The 22286-nt window shown below is 60.1% G+C and overlaps 10 protein-coding genes across 16 annotated transcripts; 6 read left to right on the forward strand and 4 right to left on the reverse strand.

Annotated features, from left to right (window-relative positions):
* Positions 1-246: 246 nt before the first annotated feature.
* On the forward strand, positions 247-602 carry ABB37_06520 (60S ribosomal protein L37a; the record flags this gene model as incomplete). 7 transcript variants are annotated; one of them, XM_015804872.1, is made up of 1 exon in its annotated part: positions 247-602. In XM_015804872.1, the coding sequence occupies exon 1, from the start codon at positions 324-326 to the stop codon at positions 600-602; it is 279 nt and encodes a 92-aa protein (XP_015656850.1). In that variant the 5' UTR covers positions 247-323. The 7 variants fall into 7 exon arrangements, with proteins under 7 accessions (XP_015656850.1, XP_015656851.1, XP_015656852.1 ...); XM_015804873.1 differs by having other exon boundaries at positions 291-602; XM_015804874.1 differs by having other exon boundaries at positions 308-602.
* Positions 603-1023: 421 nt separating this feature from the next.
* On the forward strand, positions 1024-1938 carry ABB37_06521 (putative 20S proteasome subunit alpha 5 (putative); the record flags this gene model as incomplete). The annotated part of the gene is made up of 1 exon (XM_015804879.1): positions 1024-1938. Exon 1 carries the CDS (start codon positions 1204-1206, stop codon positions 1936-1938), a length of 735 nt encoding a protein of 244 aa, XP_015656857.1. The 5' UTR covers positions 1024-1203.
* Positions 1939-2518: 580 nt separating this feature from the next.
* Positions 2519-4207, forward strand: ABB37_06522 (peroxin 14 putative (PEX14); the record flags this gene model as incomplete). The annotated part of the gene is made up of 1 exon (XM_015804880.1): positions 2519-4207. The coding sequence occupies exon 1, from the start codon at positions 2759-2761 to the stop codon at positions 4205-4207; it is 1449 nt and encodes a 482-aa protein (XP_015656858.1). The 5' UTR covers positions 2519-2758.
* Positions 4208-4850: 643 nt separating this feature from the next.
* On the forward strand, positions 4851-7923 carry ABB37_06523 (hypothetical protein; the record flags this gene model as incomplete). The annotated part of the gene is made up of 1 exon (XM_015804881.1): positions 4851-7923. Exon 1 carries the CDS (start codon positions 4915-4917, stop codon positions 7921-7923), a length of 3009 nt encoding a protein of 1002 aa, XP_015656859.1. The 5' UTR covers positions 4851-4914.
* A 382-nt stretch (positions 7924-8305) lies between these two features.
* ABB37_06524 (hypothetical protein) lies at positions 8306-8569 on the forward strand (the record flags this gene model as incomplete). The annotated part of the gene is made up of 1 exon (XM_015804882.1): positions 8306-8569. The coding sequence occupies exon 1, from the start codon at positions 8333-8335 to the stop codon at positions 8567-8569; it is 237 nt and encodes a 78-aa protein (XP_015656860.1). The 5' UTR covers positions 8306-8332.
* Positions 8570-9931: 1362 nt separating this feature from the next.
* Positions 9932-11488, reverse strand: ABB37_06525 (TATE DNA Transposon; the record flags this gene model as incomplete). The annotated part of the gene is made up of 1 exon (XM_015804883.1): positions 9932-11488. One exon carries the CDS (start codon positions 11486-11488, stop codon positions 9932-9934), a length of 1557 nt encoding a protein of 518 aa, XP_015656861.1.
* An 83-nt stretch (positions 11489-11571) lies between these two features.
* ABB37_06526 (TATE DNA Transposon) lies at positions 11572-14430 on the reverse strand (the record flags this gene model as incomplete). The annotated part of the gene is made up of 1 exon (XM_015804884.1): positions 11572-14430. One exon carries the CDS (start codon positions 14428-14430, stop codon positions 11572-11574), a length of 2859 nt encoding a protein of 952 aa, XP_015656862.1.
* Positions 14431-14779: 349 nt separating this feature from the next.
* On the reverse strand, positions 14780-15787 carry ABB37_06527 (hypothetical protein; the record flags this gene model as incomplete). Its single annotated transcript, XM_015804885.1, has 1 exon — positions 14780-15787. One exon carries the CDS (start codon positions 15785-15787, stop codon positions 14780-14782), a length of 1008 nt encoding a protein of 335 aa, XP_015656863.1.
* A 1222-nt stretch (positions 15788-17009) lies between these two features.
* ABB37_06528 (putative histone deacetylase) lies at positions 17010-18998 on the forward strand (the record flags this gene model as incomplete). The annotated part of the gene is made up of 1 exon (XM_015804886.1): positions 17010-18998. One exon carries the CDS (start codon positions 17010-17012, stop codon positions 18996-18998), a length of 1989 nt encoding a protein of 662 aa, XP_015656864.1.
* Positions 18999-20020: 1022 nt separating this feature from the next.
* On the reverse strand, positions 20021-20947 carry ABB37_06529 (hypothetical protein; the record flags this gene model as incomplete). The annotated part of the gene is made up of 1 exon (XM_015804887.1): positions 20021-20947. The coding sequence occupies one exon, from the start codon at positions 20945-20947 to the stop codon at positions 20021-20023; it is 927 nt and encodes a 308-aa protein (XP_015656865.1).
* Between the last annotated feature and the right edge of the window lie 1339 nt (positions 20948-22286).

Genomic DNA, 22286 nt, shown 5'->3' on the forward strand with positions numbered 1-22286 from the left:
AGCTCTCATGTCTCGAGAAGGTTCTTTCTTTCTTCCCTTCCCGTGCACCGGTGCACCGGCGCCTGATCCAAAGGCGGACTCGGTGGCACCGTGTTTTTTTTTCTCGTGTCTCCCTTTACGTTCTCAACGATTCTGCTCTTCAATGCTGTGGCGACTTTGACCGTTTCTGTTTCTCCTCTCCCTCCTCTCCCTCCTCTCCCTCCTCTCTCTCTCTTCCACCTCACCCTTATTCGCCATACCCACGTTTGTCGCCCAACGTGCGTGAAACTGATTGCATTCGCTTGTTGTTTCGCTCACCATCACGTGTAGGTTTACTAGGCAAGATGTCGAAGCGCACCGTTAAGATGGGCGTGATGGGCCGCTACGGCACCCGTTACGGCGCCAACCCCCGTAAGCGCGCCAAGAAGCTCGAGGTGTCCCAGCACGCGAAGCACTTCTGCTCCTTCTGCGGCAAGTTCGCGTTCCGCCGCAAGGCTGTCGGCATCTGGCGCTGCGACGGCTGCAGCAAGACGGTGGCCGGTGGCGCGTACACCCTGAGCACCCCCAACAACAGCACCGTCCGCTCCACGGTCCGCCGTCTGCGCGAGCTGGCCAAGATTTAGTGCCGTAAACCGGTTTCGTCTTGTTTTTCTTTTTGCAATTCCACTTTCGTTAAAACAGCACCAACAGCGGCAGACCCTCTATTGAAGAGTCATGGGCGGAAGGAAGGAAATCCAAAAGGAGGCTTCGCGCGCTCTCTTGCGTTAGTGCTGCCGCCTCTCATCATGGGTTTTGGGGCCAGCGAAAGAATTGGGGGCGTTTACGTCTCGCCTTGAGTTGGTGTTGCGCTTCGCCTCCGAGGACATGCCAATGCTTCGGAGATGAAAATGCGTTCGTTCACTTGAGTTCTCCATTTACGATTTCATCTTTCTTTCTCTCTTACCCCACTCGCACTTCGTTCTCGTCCTCGTCTTTTGCCTCACGGTGTGCCGTGCTCACCTCGCTGTACGCGTGTTATGCCTTTGTGGTTGGTTCGTCTGCGTCAGCAAACTCCTGGTTCGTTTTTGAAATTACTGTTCGCTTTATCACTCCATTCGGCTATCGTTGAGGGAACCTTGTTGCGTACTCCTCTGTTTTTTGTTCTGGTTCACACACACACACACACACCATCACTTTATTGTTACTCCTATTCCCCCCCCCCCTACGTCCAAGCAACAACACACAATGTTCAGCTCCAAGTCCGAGTACGATCGTGGTGTGAACACGTTCAGCCCCGAGGGCCGCATCTTTCAGATCGAGTACGCCATCGAGGCGATAAAGCTGGGCAGCACAAGCCTGGGCATCCAGACCCCGGAAGGCGTCGTCCTGGCGGCAGAGAAGCGCGTGCCGTCGACGCTGGTGGTGCCGTCGAGCATGAATAAAATTATGGAGGTGGACGGCCACATCGCCGCGGTGATGAGCGGGATAGTGGCTGATGCCCGCATCCTCGTCGAGCACGCCCGCGTGGAGTCGCAGAACCATCGCTTCACCTACAACGAGCCGATGTGCGTGGAGTCGTGCACGCTGGCGACGTGCGACTTATCGATTCAGTTTGGCGAGAGTGGCGGCAAGCGCAAGCTGATGTCGCGTCCTTTTGGTGTCTCGCTGCTCATAGCCGGCGTGGATGAGAAGGGGCCGCAGCTGTGGCAGACGGACCCGAGCGGCACGTACACACGCTACGACGCCCAGGCTATCGGCGGCGGCGCTGAGGCTGCGCAGAACGTCTTTACAGAGCGCTACCACCGTAACATGACGCTGGAGGAGGGCGAGACGCTCGCGGTGGACATTTTAAAACAGGTGATGGAGGACCAGCTGTCTCCCGAGAACATCGAGGTTGCTGTAGTCCGCGTGGATGACGGGAAGCTGCACATGTACAACCCGACAGAGATCAAGGCTATCATTGCGCGCCTGGCCGAGTAAGCGCGAGGCAAGAAGTGCTGTTCCCCCTTTCTATGTTATTTCCTTTATTGACGTCCTTTCTTTTTCGCTCGCCGTTGGCGTTCTTGACGATGTTCGCTTCTTGAACGGTGGAGCGCGCAGGTTTCTCCTATTTGTCGTGGTGCGAGTCAGCGAATTTGATAGCAAAAGCAGAGATGCGTGAATGTGAAGGAGACCTTTTTCTCGTGCACACCCAGCGGTTGTTTTGTCGGAGAATTCTCTTCTGCACTCCAGGAAATGCAAGACAGTTCTGAAAATCCGCCGAAACGGCCGTGTGGCCCGAGCACTTGTAACGGCGCATTGCCGCTGTGAGTGGCGTATTGATCTTGGCCTCCACTCACACATGCAAGAAGAAAATCCAGCACAACACTCGTTAACCTGCAACACCATAGGAAAGAGTTCTCACATTCTACCTATGCAGCTTCTCAATGGCAGTCTCCTAAAACTCTGCATCAAGTCTTTTTCTCCCACCACCTATACCTCTTCTGTTTCCTTCTTTGCCTTTCTACACTTTCTGTATTCCCCACTCTTTCTCTCTCTTTTCCCTTTTGAACGGTGCGGAAGATACTCAATCAGTGAGTGACTCGTTGGTGCTTCGACGCCTTGGAGTTCGAGCTACTTCGTCTACCTTCTCGCGTTTGCATCTTTAACTATCAAAATTTATACAGTATTGGGCTGGCGTTCATTTAACGGTCATTTCGCATTGAAGAATAGTGCTTCTTTGTAACCACCTCTTCCTTTCTGTGCGTGTCGTTTGCGTCCTCTATTTCACGAACTTTAGAGATTCTATCAAGTAAAGAAAATGTCTGCTGCCGCAACCATCACCACCGCGCAGGCGCCGCCGCCGCAACTTCCGGAGCCGGAGCAGGCGTCCCCGTCGCAGCTGGACGCCGACCCCAACGTGCAGTCCGCCATCCGTTTTCTGCAGGACCCGCGCGCGCGAAACGCACCGGTGGAGTCGCAGATTCGCTTTCTCAAAGGGAAGAGCATGTCTGATGCACAAATCAAGCACGCCTTCTCCAAGGTAGGGAGAATGGTCACACTCGAGAAGATCGCGTCGGTGCGGGCACCAGCGCCGATGAACGCCGCGCTCGGCGGCCAAGCAGCCACGAACAACTTCCAGAGTGGCATGTCCACACAGATTAATTCGCGTCCGCTGTCCCCGGTGGCCCCGCCCACACAGCCGCAGTACACGCAGACGCTCTTCCCTCGTTCCCCGCCACCGCCGCCGGAGGAGCCGCAGGTCAAAGGCGTGGACTGGCGCGATGTGGTGATCGGCACCGGCGCTGCGATCCTCGCCGGCGTGGCAGGCTACAAGCTCTTCAACCGCTACTCCCCGTATGAGATTCGGCGCAAGAGCGACAAGAAGCCGCCGCGGGCCTTCCGGGGCCCCTACGCCGGTCGTCAGCGGTCCATCCCCAACGGATCGTCGGAGAGCGAGACGGACGGCTCCGGCTTTCCGCCACCGCATTTCCAGGCGCCGCCGCTGCCGCCGCCCCCGACGACGGCGCCTGGTGCGCTTGGGCAGGTCGCTGCTGCTGCCGCGGTCGGACTCGCTGCCGAGGCGGAGGAGCTGAAGAAGTTGCAGACGCAGCTGGAGGAGACGAAGGAGGCGTTGACGACCGAGCGAAAGAAGTGCGCCGACTTGGCCGTCTCCTCCGCCAAGATTCGCGCCGAGAAGCAGCAGCTGAGTCGAGCCAACGACCGCCTGACGCAGCAGCTGGACGAACTCAAGAAGGACATGGAGAAGCTGGAGGAGGAGAGGGCGGCCGCTGCGGGGGAAGGGAAGTTGACCGCCACGGAGGAGGAGCCGCCGAGGGAGTCGTCTTCCTCACTGGTGAAGGCGGCGGACGAGACGGCGGAGGGGCAGACGCCGCCGGTGGCGGTGTCTCCCGTGGTGGCCGCTGACCCACTCAACGCGACGGCGGTGGCGCCCCTCGCTGCGGCACCAGAGACGGCCGCTGCCCCCGTTGTTGCTCCCGCTGCTGTTACTGCTGCGGCTGCGACTGCCGTGTCGACGTCGCCAGCTGCGGAGCTTCCAGCAGCGCCGTCAACGTCGTCGCCCGTACCTGAGCCGGCCGTAGAGGTTGCGCCTGCACCTATTGCGGCTGAGGCTGCCCTGACGGCTGTGCCGGAGCCGATGGCTGTGCCCGAGGCTGCGCCGTCGAATCTTGCCGCTATGGTGCCGCCGGCTTTTCTGACTCCAGATCCGATCAAGCCGGGGGCCGCTCCTGCTGCCCCGACGCACTGAGAGGCGGGGCCACGCAGAGGATCAGGTTTTTCTTCCTCCACTCCGCCGCCTCTTCCATTTCGGTAAGATGCAATTGTCTGCACTGCATCGACGGAGGCGTTGGTGGGAAGCAAAGGGAGCACTCGCTTGGTTCCTCCTCCATTGCTGGTTTCCTGCGTTGCTGCCGGCCACCGGTCTCCAAACAAAAAAGACACCTACTTAATTAAAGATGAATGAAATGCTTGTTGACTCTAACCTGTCCACCATCAAATGCAGACAACACACGTCTTCGCTGGTGATGGTGGACTTACACAAACGTATCTTTTTTAATCGAAAACACCAAGAAGAAAGAATAATCCGTGGCTTGCAAGGAGACGCACTCGTGGCTGCGTGACGCGCAGCGCTCCTCACCTGAGTCGTGTCAGCGGTGAACGACTTCATTTCCGGTTTAGCAGCGCAGCAACACCTGAAGGGGTGCTTAGTTAGGCATTGGCACTGCACAAACGGGAAGCGGCTTTGAGAGGTTTCTCGTACTGAAACGACGCACCTGCGGCTTTCTGGTGACACTTATTTCTGAAGGGCGCACTTCGCCCTTTTACATGGTGAGACTCACCAGCATCATCGTTCTCCGCTCTTAATACTCCTTCTTGACATGCGTCTCACAAGCGCACCGAGAACACACAAAGCTGTTGGTTAGAACTGGAAGGACACCCATCGAATAGAGACATATGAAGGCAGATGAGCTGAACCCAGGTGGTGGGGCTGCGCTGCCGATTTCACTAGAGCCGCATCCACCAGCGGCATTCATCAAGCGCTTTGCCATACTGGACTCTTCTGACGAGGGCGATATCGATGTTCCCGCTGGTGACGGGTCCGCCCGCTCGGCAAACCACTTCGATAGCATCAAACTTGACTGGTCCGGCATGCTGGCCGAGAGCAGCGACTCCACGCCCACTCCTCCGCTGCGTGCCAAAACCGCCCTCGCGGCGCCGCTGAAGCCGATGGGGGAGCTCGTCTCCACAGAAGACGGCGTCAACGCACCGGCACCACCAACTGCAGCGAGTGTGCCTGCTGCAACTGGCACAACGAAGCTCATTTCGTCATTTCGGCAACTCGAACTGTTGGACAGTGACAACAGCGATGACGGCGCGGCGTTGGAAGGAGCAGCGCGGACGCCACTGCGCTCTCGGCTTGAGCGCGCGCGGCAGTCGGCGGGCCCAGGGGCGGCGCCGGCGCCGGCCACCCTCATACCGCAGCCATCGGCGGAGGTAGCTACTGCCTCGCCGCAGCTCACCCCGCCGTCCACGGCGTTGCTGGTCGCATCCACAGGGACGACGAACGAGTCCGTTACGGCGACTCGCTCGCACGTCTCGCGCCGTCCCGAGGCAACGTTGGCGACGCATCCCGTGGTGCACGCGTCACCCACTGCTGCCGCCGCTGCCGTTGTGTCCACCGTGCAAACTCCGCCGCCTCCCTGCCCGGCCACGGCAGCCCCCGCACAAGGACCCACGAAAACGCGCGCCTCTCAGCGACGGCCGGCACCGTTAAGGAAACTGAAAAAGGCGCACCAGGAAGCGCCGATTGCAACGACGACTGCCGCTGCTGCTCCTGCCGCACCCACCCGCAGCGCAGAGCCCGACCTCCTCTCTCCTGGCGTGGAGTACACCACCGTGCCTCGCTGGACCAAAGGCATGACGAAGAAAAACGGCGTCTACGTACAGAGCTCCGTTCTCGCCAGCCGAACAGGGCTGTACGAGCGTGGGCTGAAGGGGCTCAAGCGTGCGGAGGAGAAGCGAGAGGAGCTACGCGCGAAACTGGAGGAGGCGGAGCGCAGCGCCACCACCTTCCATCCCGTCATCTCGCCTCGCGCACGCGCGTTGAAGCGCGACGCTCGGTTGGGCAGCGCGGCGTCCGCAGAGCAGGAGATGTCCCCCCAACTGCGGCACCGCCTCCAGCTGCTGGAGCTGCCCGACGAGGCGGCGGCAACGTGTCGGCACAGCCCCCGCATCTCGGCCACGTCGGAGAGAATCGTGAGGGGTTGCCGCGAGCGCAGCAGCGGGGCCGCAGTGCCAGCAGGAGACCGACTCTACCAGGACTACTTCAACCGCCAAGAGGCGATGGAGACGGCGCAGCAGGAGATGCCGCCGTCGCAGCCGCCCGTCGTCGTCCGCTCGCAACGCGAAATTGCGGCGCACATCGCCTCCCTCTACGAGTTTGAGGAGCATCGACGTCGCGCCATCGCCAACGCGCGCGAGGCCCCGCTGCCCGCTGCACCGAAAGCACCTCTGCAGGTGTATGTCGATCCGACCGACTTGGTCCGCCGCCTCACGCGGGCAGCAACGCCGTCGCCGCGGCGGCTTGCGCTGACGCGGCAGACGAGTGACGAGTGCACCTTCCAGCCTCAGCCCAACCCCAACGCCGCGGAATTGGCGCGAGTGGCGCGCCAGCGCGGCCTGCGGCGGTGGGTGCGGCACTTCAGTGGGTCGGAGACGCTGACCCTCTCGGCTCTCCTCGACTACACCGGCCCCGCGAGCAGGGAGGCGCAGTGCGTGGCAGCCGTGCTGTCGCAGCGTTGCTCCCTGCAGTCGGCGTGGACGGTGGAGGAGCTCGTAGCGGCGTTTGAAGGAGCAGAAGACGTGGCCGTGGAGCAGCTCTGGCGTCGCTATCCACCCACGGGCGAAGGAACGTCGTCCACCACCGTCGACCTGACCTTCCACCCGGCGCTCAACGTGCACAGCGCTGCCATAGTGGAGAGCATGGAGCCGGAGCAGCGCTGCGGGCCGACGTACGACCGCCTCTTCCTCGTTGCCAAGTCCAAGCAACTGGCACAGAAGCAGCAGGAACTGGAGGCGGAGCAGGCGACCCTGGAAGCGGAGCAGCGCAGACACGCCATAAAAGAGCGTGTGCAGGCGGAGTGGCGGGCCAAGGAGCGCCGGCGCCTTGACGCTTACCGCGAGGAAAAGGCATGCCAGAATGGTGAGGAGGCGCCGCCCTCCACACAGTCGCCGCGGACGGGCTTGACGGCGCAAAAGACGTCTCGGCGACTGCTGATGCCGTCGGTGTCACCGAAGGACACGGCGCGAGTGAGAAAGCAGCCTTCGCCGTCTCCCACGAAGCCAGCGGATGCACCAACCTACGCCACGAAATACGCGTCCGCGGGCCGTGCTTCTCCTCACTCGTCAACGCTGGTGACTGCGGCGGTGCGTCCGCCGTCGCCTCCACCAACAACAGTCCCACCTTTTCCTCCTGCGAAAATGCATTCGGATGGAAGGATTAGCGTGGAGGACAGGAGCCTCGCAGGAGAGCCGTCTGCCATTCCTCTTTCCACCGACCCCTCAAAGCCGGGAAAAGAAATGATGGACGAGCCAACGCACGCGACAGAGGCACCAACACGGAGGGAGAACCAGGAGTTGAGCAGCGCAGCGGAGGCGTTGCGGCAGCTTCTTGGCGGCACAACTCACTCTTCCGCCCAACCAACGCGCGCTCCTACGAAGGCGGCGGCAACGCAGTCGCACGCCAACTCAACCCCCATGACGCCGCAGGACATCAACCGTCCGCGCGACAGCAAGCCCAACTGCCGCCCTCTCGATGTTGTGTTAGAGTGCGCCGCGCTGCGTGATCCGGCGACAGTGTCGTGCGGCGAGCGAGGGCCGCTGGAGCGGGCCCAGAAGCGTCAATTGCGGGAGCTGGGGCGCCTCTTGTACAATCGCAGTAGAGCTAGAATAGAGGACAAGTGAGGCCGCCCCGCTAGCTGTTTCGCGTGTCGGTATTATTATTGCTGTACGAATTTTGTTCGCCTCCTTTCTTTTCAGAAATAGATCGCGCGTGCACCACCGTCGCAACACAGTCAATGAAAGAAAGACTCGCTTCGAGACAGACACAAAATGAAGACCCAGCGGCTTACAGAGAGTACCAAGGAGGCGTGCTGGCGACAAGAGTAGTCCACATCTAGAACCACCACTGTGTCTCTCACAAAGCCTCCTATTCTCTGTACTGCAGCAGCGAAGTCGGTCCATCAAGCAAGCTTGTGACTTTTCCTCTTCTCTGTTCTTATCGTCTCGTTTGTTTCCTTTGAATCTTGCACATGTTCCTCCACACCGAAACGTGCAAAACCACCGCAGCTCACTATTACTCTAGCGCACTCACATGTCAAGCACTTACGACGTTATCGTCTCGCGCATTCAGGACGCGTTCAAACCTTCCGAGTTGGAGGTGACGGCCATTAGCGAGCGAGAGGCCAAGTACAACGTCCGCATCGTATCTTCCGTGTTCGCTGGCGTCCCTCTCCTTCAGCGTCATCGCATGGTGAATGCCCTATTTGATGAGGAGCTCCGCTCAGGCACCATTCACGCCTTGACGATCTCTGCTAAACCACCTTCGTAAAGGAACGAAAAAAGGATCCCAACAACAGTAAGAAAAAGACAAAGAGCAGAAAGCATCTGCTTCGAATGAAAACCCCTTTACTTATTGCGCTCAGTCCCGTTGCGACGTCTGCGTGTGTCGGCTTTGTTCATTCCTACTGCATCTTCACCAAAACTGATGCTCTCAAAAAGGAGAACGGACAAATTCAACTGGAGCAGGCCGCACGCGCGAGCTTGCAGCCTTGATTATTCTTCTTTTCATCTGCGCTGCCGCCGTGGCCAGTTTCATGCCACGCGGCTCATTTACAGCCTCCCCCCTCCCCCTTTCAGGAAGGCCACGATGCTTCTGCGCCTTAACGACTCTTTACCTCTTCCACCTTCTCTGCCCACCGTCGCATCTTCGCTCTCTAACTTTTCCGCGCTTTTTTGTTTCTCTTCTCGCAATACTTCTTCTGTTTTTAACTTCAACAGCGGCGTAAAACCTCGGCTCCCCACCAAGAACCACGCTTTCGTGACAATAAGCCTTATTTTTCCTTAAAAACCTTAAAATAGCGCACAGATTGGTACTAACTTGTCGTAGGAGTGAAGCCAGTGAGCTCCGTCAGCCCCTCGCGGAAGCGTAAAAAGGTAAATGTAAAGTATAAGTCTTTTCAATGGAAAAAGGTTTGGCAAGTGCCTAACACCGTGTCCGAGTCGTAAGTGATCTCTAATGAATCCCTGCGCAGTTATGCTTCAACAATTTTCCTCCCCATCCTTCATTATTGTATCGCTGATGGAAAATGATAGCTAACAAGTTTAGGTGAGCAAGAGTGTCCAAGACCGAGCACTAAATATTTTAACGACCCGCCCGCCCAACCCAGTGAACCTAACAGCGCGGTACGGAGTCCCGGTAATAGTTTTCATTTTCCCATTGATTGTTTTTCGTTTCCCAATTTGACACGCACAAATGCTAGCAGCCTCTTTGCCGCCACGGAGTAAGTCTAAAGAGGAGGTTTCGAGAGTAGCGAACTTAATGGAGCTGGTCGACTCCATAAGAACATTTGTCATGTAAGGTTGGGTGGGGATCTCTGCTAGAGGGCGCCAGACCAGAACCGAGTCACGTGGGCCCTCACGAAATGTAGTTTTCTACCAAGCTAAAGAGAAATGGAATTTCCGGAATGGGCTCGTCCGCCCAAATCGCAAGAGCATCGTGAGATGGTCACGACAGGCAGGAAAGCCCGTTTCTTCTTGCCCCTTCATCCTCCGTTCGTAGCTCGAGCAAGACAATCAAAGATGAGTGGGATCGTTTCTTACTAGGCTGGCGAATGCGGTAGCTACCTTTGATCTGCTCTCGCTTCTCTACAGGGCAACCTAGCACAGCCACCGTCCTGTTGTATGGGTCGCTCTATGCAGTGAGTAAGAAGAGAGGAGTGAGGCAGGAGCGGAGAGAGTGAGTCAGCATCGTGCAGTGGGAGCGACATGTAGCGGCCGCAGAGACTTGACGGCCGAAGGCGCAGACATTCGCGCGACTACAATCGCCGCCCGCGTACATCGCCTCCAGTGCGCGGCGCACCGCCGCACTGTCGTCGCCGTCGGCCTGTGCGAACGCGCGCTCCAGGTCCTCGGTCCACCGCTGGCGGTACGTCCACGTCTCCGCCGGGTTCTCGCGCAGGTGCAGCACCGCACCCCAGCCCTCCAGCGACGCGTCCGTGAACACCACGGCGTCGTAGTCGCCCTCGTCCAGCGTGGGGTGGCGCTCGTCGGAGATGGTGCTCCACGCGTTGCGCGCCAGCTCGCCGCCAATCTCCTGCAGCGAGCGTGCCACGGCCGCGTCCAGGTACGGCACCGCGGCGTCCCAGCCGAACCCACGGAAGGTCAGCCGGTAGATCCCCCGGTACGCCCTCAGCAGCTTGAAGGCGCGCGCGGGGTTCAGCTGCGTCGTGTGCAGCGCAAAGAAGATCAGCGAGATGAGCGACGCGAGGCTGCGGATCGTGTGCCGGGGCTTCCGCAGCGCCAGCTGCAGCTTCGCCACCGTCTTCACCGAGTTGCGCACCAGCCGCTCGCGGCCGTTCCACGTGTACTCCTCGCCGAGGAACACCGTGTTCTCGCTGGCCAGCGCCAGCAGCTCCGCGTCCGACATCGCCTCCAGCTCGTCGCGGTTCGGCGACGTCATCAGGTTCGCCGCCTTGATGCGCGCCACAATGCTGCGCACCGCGCGCACGAACTCCGCCTCCTCGCCCTCGCGGGCGGCAACCAGGATGTTGTCGATGAGGGTGCTGATCGTGACGGGCGTGTCGATGTCCACGATCACCCACGTCACTGCCTGCCCCACCGCAACACTCCACCGCGCACCAGTCGGCAGCGTCCGCAGCCGGTAGTAGCGCCCGTCATGCTTCGCACGAAAGACGAACCTGTTACGCAGCGTCTCCGCAATCGGGATAGCGTCGTAATAGGCCTCGAAGTCTATCTGCAGCATGTAGCGGGCGCTGCGCAACCTCTGCCGGCGGCCGAGCCGCGTGTCGTAGTGCACGCGCGGCACCTGGTGCTTCGGGATCACCCGGTTCAGCAGCGGCTCCGTGATGAGCCGCCGACGGCCCTTCAGCTCCGGCACCGTGAACACGTTGACCCCGTGCACGCCGTCCGGCAGCTGCACGCAGCCGGGCCCCAGCACACCGGCGGGGACGGGCTCGAACTTGCCCATCTCCACCGCGCGCGCCACCTCCGCCGCCGTCAGCGCGCATGGCTTCACCGTGCGCGACGTGCGCAGCCCGTCGAAGAAGCGCGTGTCGAGAAAGGGCTGCACGCGCAGCAGGAAGCGCTTCGTCCGTGCCCGGTGCGTGGGCATCGCCAGTACCGCGGCCATGTCCAGCGGCGTGTTGTGCTTCAAATGCAGCGGCCAGCTCCTGACCGCTGCGGGCATCTCCTCCACCGTCCGGATGAACCCCGTCATCCGGGCCACCATCTCCGCCACCTCGCGCGCGTCGATGCCAAGGTTGTGGCACGATGAGTCCTGCGAGCGGTAGCGGAACAGTGATGTCGCGGCCTCTAGGGGGTCGGGAATAGCGCCCGGCTGGCGCCGGCCCGCGCGGCTTCTGCCTCCGCCGTAGGCTGCTGGCCATACCCAAGATAGCGCAACAGAGTGGTGGGCTTCGCATGCCCGGAGATTACCATGAGGTCCCGCGACGGGACCCCCGCTTCCGCCATGCACCGCAGTGCACCCTTGCGGACAGAGGGCAGCTGCGCCCCCTTCAACACTCGCCCCAGCTCGCTGGCAACGAGACGCCGCAGCTGTTCCGTGTGTGGCGCGAACAGCTCCTCCGACGGGCGGCGCTGGACCAGCAGCTCCTGCAGGACCGCGCCCATCTCCCGTGTCAGCACGGACGGCACCGGGTACGGGCCGCGCTTCTTCGCGCCCTTGCCCCGCCGCACCGTGATCGTCACCCGCAGCCCCGGGTCCGCGGCCTTGCGCTGGCGCATCGACAGCGGCGGCGCACCCTCCGGCTGTGGCGGCGGCCCGTTGGACGGGAACACCGTCACGTCCTTCGCGCGCAGCGTCGCAATGTCGCACGCGCGCGCCGCAAAGCCCCACATCATGGCCAGGAAGAGCGCCGCGCGCGGGTGCGGCAGCCGCAGCCGATCCAGCACGCTCCTCACCTGCTGCAGCGTGAGGAAGGGTGGTGCGTCCGGCACCGACTCGCGCATGTAGCGCTGCACCGAGCCAAACGCGCTGCGCCACTCCGGGTCGTCCTGCAGCCGGATGCCGCGCCGCTGCGTCGAGTAGAGGGGCAGGTCGCGCAGCGCACCCGCCACCCCAGCAAACGCCTTGGACGTCGTGGCCCACTTCCACCGACGCGCCCGTGCCGTCGCCATGATGAGGTCGATGCAGGCGCACGGCAGACTCATGCGGAGCCGCTCGCTCGACATCGCCTTGATGCGAGCCAGCCACCGCAGGTGGTGCTCCCGCGTGTCGGGCCGCACCGCGTTCCACGCCAGCTGCGACACATGCGGCGGCTTCGTGGAGAAGAGGAACCAGTTTCGCGGGCAGGCCTCGGCCTCCTCGGTGCCCGTGAGAGGCCTGCCCTGCATGTTTAAAGGAGCGGCTCGTAGGTCCTCCAGGGCACGTGTCGCCTCTGCCGAGATGTTGCCATCCATGTCGGCATACCCGTCCGCCTCGCGGGCAGGTCCCTCTCGTGTGGCGCCCTCGGCGCCGTCGCCCGGCCAGTGCTCGCGGCGACGCAGCGGAGACAGCGGCTGCGCTTCCAGGTTACGCACGTCCCCTTCCTCATCGGGGACGTCGTTCTCCTCTTCGCGCTGCTGCGCGCTGCGTGGGACGGGGACGTAGCGCTCGGCGTTTCGGGACACGCGGTGCGCGTTGGCCAGGCGATAGTGGGTCATACCATGCCGGATGTATGCCCCCACCGTTGCCTCCTCGGCGCTACGCGTCAGCTCGTAGTAGCTGGGGTACCGCACCCCGTCCATGTCCCGTGGCGCCTGCGTCAGCCGCGCGCCAAGCACAAACTCGTACCGGCCCACCTGGCTCGGCAGTCGTCCCAGTCGCGCGCCGCGGACCAGGTAGCACTCGTCTACCCCAGGCCCCAAATCGCGCGTCGCCGCTCCTCCGTCCTCCGGACGGAACACAAAGCCTCCTTCGCCGGCGTCTCCCTCGGAGTCTCCGGCCTCGCTGCTGCTGCTGCTGCTGCCGCTCCGGCTGCTGCTGTTGCTGTTCTGACCGGGGGTCGCACCCGCGCGGTCCAGCACGTGTACCCGCTTGTGCAGGAGCTTCAACATCTCCTGCACGCTGTAGGGCTGCAGCTCGCGCAATCCGTGGCGCATCCGCTGCATGTTGAGGGCCGAGTCGCCAAGGCCCCGCGGCACACCGTCGCCGCACATCGCCAGCGCGGTCGCCGCCCAGAGGTGGTCAATCACCCCCTCGTACACCTTGCGGGCGGATCGGTTCGCCTTCGCCAAGGTCTCGTCGGCCCACCCGGCCACGGGTCGCCCCGGTGCGTCACCCACGCTACGTTCGCGTCGGGTCCGTTGCACTCTCGCGGGCACTGTTTCGGGCTGCTGCACGGGCGCCGCCTCCAAGCGGCGCAGCACTGCCTCGTCCTCCGCCTCTCTCTCCGCACGCGTAGGGCGCCTCGCAGGCGGCCTCTGGGGTGTCGGCGGCGGGTTCGTCACGTCCGATCGGCGGGCGCCTCGCTGCACCGCCGCTCTCGGCGTGGTCGCGCTCTGTCGCGCGCGTGCTGTGGTGGCGGCTGTGGGCTGACGCGCGCGCGCGGTCTGTGTGCGCGCCGTCTCCGCCCTCGCCCGCCGTGCTGCTGGGGCTGCCGCGGATGCCGTCCGCCTCGCAGCCTGGCGTCTCGCCGGCGCCTTCCTCGGCGCAGCGCCGCCCGTGTGCACAGCCGGGCCCGCGACCCGCTGTGCCCAGCTCCTCGTCTCCCGCTTCCACGGCGCGCGCTCGATCTCATCGTAGAAACGATCGCAGCGCGACACGGGGTGGCTGGTGAGCACCTTCCGCATCTTCTCGTGGAAGTACTCGACCGGCGGGTTGTGCTTCTTCGCCGCGTACAGCAGGCGGCGAAGGCACCGTGGCAAGTCGCGGCGGTCGACGAGCCGCGCTTGCAGGTGGTGGAGGAAGAAGTTGGCGGTCATGTACAGACCGCAGTCGTCGCTGTAGCGCTCCTGCCGCGGGCACTGACCCTTGACCATCCGCAGGCCCGGCCACACGCGCGCAAACACGGAGCGCAACTTCTCCTCCACCACGGGGGACGGCGCGGAGTCGTATGTGGTCAGCACACCGGCGATCCAATGCTTCATGACGAAGATTGGGAAGTAGAGGACACCCTGACGGCGCACCTTCTCCACGAGCGTCTTGACGCGCTCGGGGGCCAGGTACACCATCGTGTCCGACGGAACGATCCTGAGAGCGGGGAGATACCGCGCGTAGATCACATCCAACTCGACGTTGGACGTTTTCCCCTCGCGGAGATCACCACCCCACACCTCCTTCCGGAAGGCGCGGGGCACATCTGCGGTGGCGCTCGCCGCAGTCGGCGCAGTGCCGCCTCCCAGCCTCAGGACGGCGCGCGGCCCGCCGGGACTCAGTTTTTTGAGAGCTGAGTCTCTGGCATATCGTCACCGCCGCCGCGGTACGAGTGGCTGCCGTAGCCACCACGACCGCCGTAGCCGCACCGGGCACCGTAGCCCTGGTAGCGCCGGGCCTGGTTGTTGATCGCGCTCTTCACGCGATTCATGTTTGGCACGATGCCCCGCGCCCCGGTGTACGCATCCGCGAGATGTTCTCGCGGATCTCCTGGGTGAGGGCCATCCCCACCGCGCGCTCCTCCTCGCGGAGCGTCTGCACGCTCTGGGAGAGCGTCTCCAGGTAGCCTTCCAGCCCGGACAGGTCCACCACCGCAATCTGGGTGCCGTCGGCACCGTACACCGGCGCCGTCGCGCCGCCTCCCTCCAACAAGTCCCGCCCCTTGCGTGGCCGGCGGTAGAGCTCCTGGCGTGGCTCCTTCTCGCGGGCCTCGCCACCAGCCTCCAGGGCCTTACTCGCCTCTCGCGCGTCCAGGCGAATTTGCAAGTTCTTTGGGGAGAACTTGTCGATGGGAGGGAACAGGGGGAGATCCACTTCGTCGAGGATCTCGCGCCACTCCTTCATGGCGGCCGAAGGCATGCCGGACACGACAAAGGCGTTGTAGCGGTACAGCCGGGTGTCCTCCGGCTCGTCCACCATGAGAGAGATCCACTGCAGGACTCTCTTCTCATAGGTGTCGGTGGCACTTTCGGGGCCCACGAGACCCAGGAGGATGGCCGCCCCCGAGGCGACAACCGGCGACAAGAGCTTGGCCTCCAGCGCGGCGATGTACCGCTCCAGGGCACGGTTCAACGCCCCGCTCGTCTTTGCGTCGCGGGCGACGTCCTGGTCTTTCTCCAGGAAGGCGTTGAATTTACGGATCTTCGGATCCGTAAACTCCCGCTGTGCCTCCAGCATCTGGAGCTTCACGTTAGCGGGCTTGCGGGTGGGTGACTGGTTTCTTGGCGGCTCGGACACCAGCCTGTCCGTCAGCGCGACAACGCGCTGCATGTACTCCGCCCTGCTGAGCACCCCCTGTCGGTGCAGCATCTGCACCTGTTTCGCGGCTGTGGCTGTCCGCGCGTCTTCTAGGAGGGGAGTGACATCGATGTCGTCGTTCTCCTCCGGAGGCTGTCCGCCAAGCGGGATCTCCTCGTGGCGCTCCTGGTCGCTCATTTCTGCGGTAAGCAACGACCCTCGTGGGCAAAAACAAGAACTTGTACTCGAAAACGCTCGAAAACGTTCAGCGCGAAACAAAGCCTTCACTTGTATGCTTTATCGCGTGAGCAGAGTTACCATGTTCGTGTGCGCAGGAGAGGAAACGAAGAAGAGAGACAACGAGGAAGAAGAGTGGAGAGCACATGTGGAGGAGAAGAGGAAGACCGCTAACGCAATCAGCAGAGGGAAGAATCACAACCACAACATCTGAACAGGGGTGGATCACACCACCGGAAGAACGAGCTCGCAGCCACCTCACACGAACACATATACGCACGCAGAACGGTCGTGAAGGCGCGGGCAACGAAGCTGATAAATTCCTTCAGTGCGTTGCGGAGCAGAACAGGTTTCGTGCCTCACGGGTCTGACTCTTGACCACGGCGTTTGCCAGGGACCTGTCCTTCCCCGTCTGGAGGGGCGGGTCGCGCGTTTTCCGCCGATGCGGCGGGGGGTACAGCGGAGCTTGCGGGTTCCGCACGTGGCTGGGGGGCACATACGAAGGGCATTTTCCTGAAGGAGAAACTATTTTCACACTTCTTTTTTTCTGATTTCTGCGAAGAGCCGTTGCCACTGAAGTGCGCGAGTGGACGTGGCGCACATTTGCCTCGTTTCTTTGTAGCAGATGTGCAGTTCCTCACGTCCGCTTGCTTTTAAACGCCTCGCTCGAAAGACGGCCCACCACAACGAAGACGAGTTTCACTGTCATGGGAAAGCAGAAGATTGGCAAAATGCAACGAAAAAAAGGTGATGGCTGTGCGAAAGGGAAAGTGGCTCGGTGACGGGTTTTTATGTTTAAATGATGATCGTGCACAACACTCGGTGTCCGGCTTGGCCTTAACGCTAGTAAAAGCGCAGAGAGGCGAGACAAACACCATGGCTTTGTTTCTCACCTTTAGTAGCGTGACTACAACAGAAAAGGTAGATGTTGAAGCGGTGTCGCGCCCCTTCCTGTGAAACCGGTCAACCCAGAATTCCACAACAGATTCATACTGCTATGTTTTTTGTTTTCATTTATGTTTCTCGCCGTATTAATCTGATCTACACGCTTTCTTACATCTCTTCCTTTCTCTTGCATTGAAATAATAATAGAGAAGAACGTGCATTCAGAAAACTGTGTATAATACTGGCGGCAGCTTCTTTTATTATTATTATTATTTTCATTGGTTTGGCCGCCTGCCCAATGCCAAAGCGACAGCGCGACGAGGAAACAAAGGACGTCCATGTTGAGTCTTCGCTGGAGTCGGGACGAAAGTTCGAGGCCTACATCCGCGGATGGGTGCGGGAAACAACGGAACCCCAGGTCGTGCGTCCGTCCTCGTTGCCTCCGCTGATGCCTCTGCCGGCTCTCATCTGCTCCCCAACGGATGCGCTACGCTCCACAATAGCTGCAGCGCTGGTGGCGCCCACTCCCGTAATCGTGGACAGCGTGTCTGCGTCCGTTTCCCATATCACTACTGCTGCTGCCGCCGCTGCATCTCACGCTGGGCCCACGTCAGGCACCGCCGTCGTTTACGACGATTGTATGCTGGAGCACACCTCACCAGATCCGTCCGACTACGAGCGCCCTGCACGCCTCAGTACCACGCTGGACCACCTCGCCGCCGTGGGCCTTCTCGCCTGCTGCCGGCGCATCCCGGCGCGCACCGCAAAAACGAAGGAACTGCGGCGCGTCCACTCCCGTGAGCTCGTCGACACCATCGATCAACTGGATTTCTTCATGGGCATTCGCGATGAGAAGAGCGGCGTCATCGGTCAGGACCTCTTTGCCAGCGAGCACACCTCGCGTGCGGCACGGATGGCGGCGGGGTGCGTCATCGAGGCCGCCAAAGCCGTCGTCAGTGGAGTCAGCACCAACGCCTTTGCGCTGATTCGTCCACCGGGCCACCACGCAGGGCCGGGCAACGCGTCGGGTTTTTGTTTGTACAACAACGTCGCGGTTGCCGCCCGCGCTGCGCAGGAGGAGATGATAGCGCGGCGCCGTGGTCGTGATAGCGGTGCTAGTGGCGGCATCGCCAAGGCCGCGGATTGTCCCCGCATCCTTATTCTTGACTGGGACGTGCACCACTGCGACGGTACGGAGAGCGTGTTCTACGACGATCCTTCGGTGCTGGTCATCTCCATCCACCAATACGGTAGTGGCCGTGGCCATGTTCTTCGCAAGATGCCCTCTACTGAACTCACGCCGAAACCACCTCTCGCTGCAGACTCCACAACGTCGACCAGCAAGGAGGACATTGACGTGAATGAGCTCGCCGTCCTCCTCGCTTCCTCAGAGCAGGATGAGGACGTACCTCAGAAAGACACGGGCGCAACAGAAGCGCAGCAGGTTACGGCTGTGCCTCAAACCGTAGCGGAGGCAATGAGGCCACCCCCGCCGCCACCGTTTGAGGCCGCCGAAAGCCGCCGCCCGCGCAAACAGGTTGACTACAACAAACTGGCTGCAGAGCTGCAAGACGACGGTGCCGACGACATCGCCGCGCTGTTCGGTGTGGATGTGAAGGCTGCGGCTTCCTCCTCCTCCTCGACCTCATCGTCGTCGTCCGCGTCCGTCGGCGATGCGGCGTCCTCCACTGCGGCCAACGACGGGCAGAGGAAAAAAGCGCACTACGCGGGCGATACCGTCGGTCTTTCCTTTGACGAGACGCCGCCGCTGGGGGCACCGAGGGAGGCGGAGGAGCCGTTCTACCCCGGCACCGGACACATCACCCGCGTGGGCGGAGAGACGGTGGAGAAGGCGACAGGCCGCAACATCAACATCCCGTGGCCCACGCACGAGATGGGCGACCTCGAGTATGTGCAAGTGATGCACGATCTTGTCCTACCAGCGGCGCGGGAGTTCGAGCCGGAGTTGGTGTTCATCAGCTCTGGCTTCGACAGCGCACACGGGGATCTTCTCGGCTCCATGTCTCTCAGCCCTTCCGGTTTTTACATTATGACACGTCTCATGGCGACCAACTTTCCGAAGCTGGTTGTTGCTCTTGAAGGCGGCTACAACGTGAAGAACGTGGCGCTCGGCTCCGAGGCGGTGATGCGTGCGCTGCTGGAAAGCAGCGGCAATCCCGTCGATCAACTTCCCCGAACACGAATGCTGTGGTTCCAGGCCGCTGCTCTGGTGGCAGAGGTAAAGAAGATGCACGCACCATATTGGAAATGCTTCTCCGACCCGTAGATTTGACGTGCGTAGACCGGATCGGTGCTGTTGCACGGCACAACGCTTGCATATCGCTGCATAACAAACCCACTACGCCCAGACGTTGGCCCGTGCGCGTTCCAAAAGAGCTTTCGGCGCACCTCCCATGAAGGCTGAATATCGACTACAGTGTTTAGCAGCTGCTACATTGTGGATGTATCCGCGGAGTCAGACGGAAAGACAAATGAGGTAATTCTTCAGCAGGCGCTATTGCGCTGTAGCAGTGGTAAGACTTAACAAGCGAGACAACGGAAGCGGCGACGGTCTCGGTCAACAGGTGCACGCAAACGTGTCGTGCTGCCTTTTAAAACTCCCATATCTCTATGCAGCAATTGGTTTCACACCGGGAAGCTGTTTCATACGCTTTCTCTTACTCTACAAGTAAAGGACATAAGTTGTTTCTTATCGTTCCACTTCGACCTCTTCTCCTTCTCCCAGATCTACCATCAGCGCATTACACATTTCTTCCAGCAGACGAATTCAACTTCAACACCAATAAGCAAACATACGCGATCACACGCACAGTTCCGCACTCAGAAAAACAAAGCCTCTCTTCACGAAGATGTCGCTTAAGGGTCATATTGAGGACTTCACTGCGTCGCTCTCCTCCGGTTCGCTGGGTGATGCACGCAAAGCACTGTCGCGCCTAAAAATGGACGGCATTGCTCAGATAATGAGCTTCATGCGTTCAAAGTATTTCACGAACGAATGTCGCATACCGAGTGCTGTGTGTCCGCAGATGAGACTGGACACGGAGGCGCTGACCAGCCACTTTTACACGGAAGAGAACTGTGGTGGTGTGATGGTATCAAACAACCACCTGGTCTACGGGATCACAGCGACGAAGGCATGTTCAACTCTACAAAGGATTGCGCATTCGCTATGGTGGGCAGATCGGTGCGGACTGCCGCTGTGTGTCACTGTCAACAACGAATGCAGTGACGTGCTGGCTCTTCTCACAGCTCGTGTAAGGGACCGAGTGGAGGAGCTGCGCATCAAAGTCAACACAAAAAATGCGTGCGTTCGAGGATCCGCAACGGAGCACCAGCGAGGCCACTCAGGTCCACCAGGGCACTGTTTTGGGAGATAACGACCTCGCGGAGTAGCGGGCAGCTGTTCAGCCCATCGATGCTGCGGAGTCCTCTACAGGGCCTCACAGAAAGCTTCTCGAGGCTCGGCGCACCAGCGAGGCCACTCAGGTCCACCACGGCACTGTTTGTGGAGATAATGACCTTGCGGAGTAGCGGGCAGCGGTTCAGTCCATCGACGATGCGCAGTTCTTCACAGTTGTTCAGAGTAAGCTCCTCGAGGCTCGGCGCACCAGCGAGGCCGCTCACGTCTTCCAGGGCACTGTTTTCGGAGATAATGACCTTGCGGAGTAGCGGGCAGCTGTTCAGCCCATCGATGCTGCGGAGTCCTCTACAGGCCCTCACAGAAAGCTTCTCGAGGCTCGGCGCACCAGCGAGACCGCTCACGTCTTCCAAGGCTTTGTTTTGGGAGATATCGATCTCGCTGAGCAGCGGGCAGGTGTTCAACCCATCGACGTTCCGTAATGCACAGAACGCCGCTTTGACGATCCGAAGTGAAGGCGCACCAGCAAGGCTGCGAGTGCTCTTTAAATATTTGTTGCCCAACACGTCAAGGGTGCTGAGGAAGGGAAAGTTGCCGGGACCGTCTAAGTTTCGTATATCACAAATCTTTGCGATCAGAGTTTTGAGGCGCGGTGCGCTTGCGAGGCCTGAAAGAGTCTGGAGGTGTTGATTGTGGGAGACATCGAGTTCTGTGAGCATCGGACAGCTCACCAAGTCAGTAACCGACTGTATTCCACAATGGGTGACTGTCAAATGTTGAAGGTGCTGCGATTCCGCCAGCACAGAGAGATCCGTTAGCTCCATAAAACCACGAACGCATATCTCGCTAATTGGCATCTTCGCTGCAACGCGTAGGGGGTGATTCACGTGATCAACACCACGAGAGTCACGAACATGTCCACTGAGCACAATTGACAGCTTTGTCACGTGTGGAAACGCAGAAAGCGCAGAGAGAACGTCGCCGCACTGATCGTCGCATGTCAGCCTCGAGGAGCTTACTCTGAACAACTGTNNNNGCACGCGGGTTGCTATCATGCAGTATTCTTTTTTGTTTTCTATTACACCTGCCCGCTACTCAACGAGATCGATATCTCCTATTACAGCGCCTGGGACCTGAGCGGACTTGCTGGTGCTCCGAGCCTCGAGGAGCTTACTCTGAACAACTGTGATGGACTCCGCAGCATCGATGGGTTGAACAGCTGCCCGCTACTCCGCAAGGTCATTATCTCCGAAAACAGTGCCCTGGAAGACGTGAGCGGCCTCGCTGGTGCTCCGAGCCTCGAGAAGCTTTCTGTGAGCGCCTGTAGAGGACTCCGCAGCATCGATGGGTTGAACACCTGCCCGCTACTCAGCGAGATCGATATCTCCTATAACAAAGCCTTGGTGGACCTGAGCGGACTTGCTGGTTCGCCGTCACTTCGGACGCTCAACGCGGTGTGCTGTAATATTCGCAGTGTGAACGGGCTTAACAGCTGCCCACAGCTCAACAACCTCGATCTGAGGGGAAACAGACGCTTGACGGACATCCGTGATCTTTCAAGGTCCACCAGCTTAAAACACTTAGATGTACATGGTACAAATGTGAAGGACACTCATTTTCTCAACTCCTCCGTAGTGGTCCAATTGTAGAGTATAGCAGGACGACGACACAACGACTGGTGCAAAGATCGTTTTCAAAGGTTCCTTTTTTCTGAGCTTATCAACTCCGTCGCACTGACGAGGAATGTGTGCGACCGAGTATCCCTTGTGCTGCCATCGTTTTCTATTGCAACTGGTTTCTTGCATCGTATACGAGTGCACCGTGTGTTATCTGCATCTATCACTTTTTGTGCAGTTTCTGCCTCCGTGCCTTTCGAGTAAAACTGCAGCTTTTATCCCAACGGTGTGTGTTGAAAGCGCCCCTGCACGGACCATGCCAGTTGACAGAGGGGATCCGGATAGTTTCCTCCGATCGCAGGGGCGTTCTCTTTTAATCATCCCAGTGTTGTATTAATCGTCTTCTGTCAAACCTATCAACATTGAGGCCTTGATTATCGCTTGTTGTTTGATTTCTTCTTGGTGGCACAGTTGAGCAGACTCCCTGCTGTCGCAACATTCGTAAATGCGCAGGTGACGCTTCAAACCTTTTTTCTTCTCACCAGTTACTCTTTGTTCAGCGATCTTTTTTGTTTTTGAT

The sequence above is a fragment of the Leptomonas pyrrhocoris genome (assembly GCF_001293395.1).
Source record: "Leptomonas pyrrhocoris isolate H10 chromosome Unknown, whole genome shotgun sequence".
NCBI lineage: Eukaryota > Euglenozoa > Kinetoplastea > Trypanosomatida > Trypanosomatidae > Leptomonas > Leptomonas pyrrhocoris.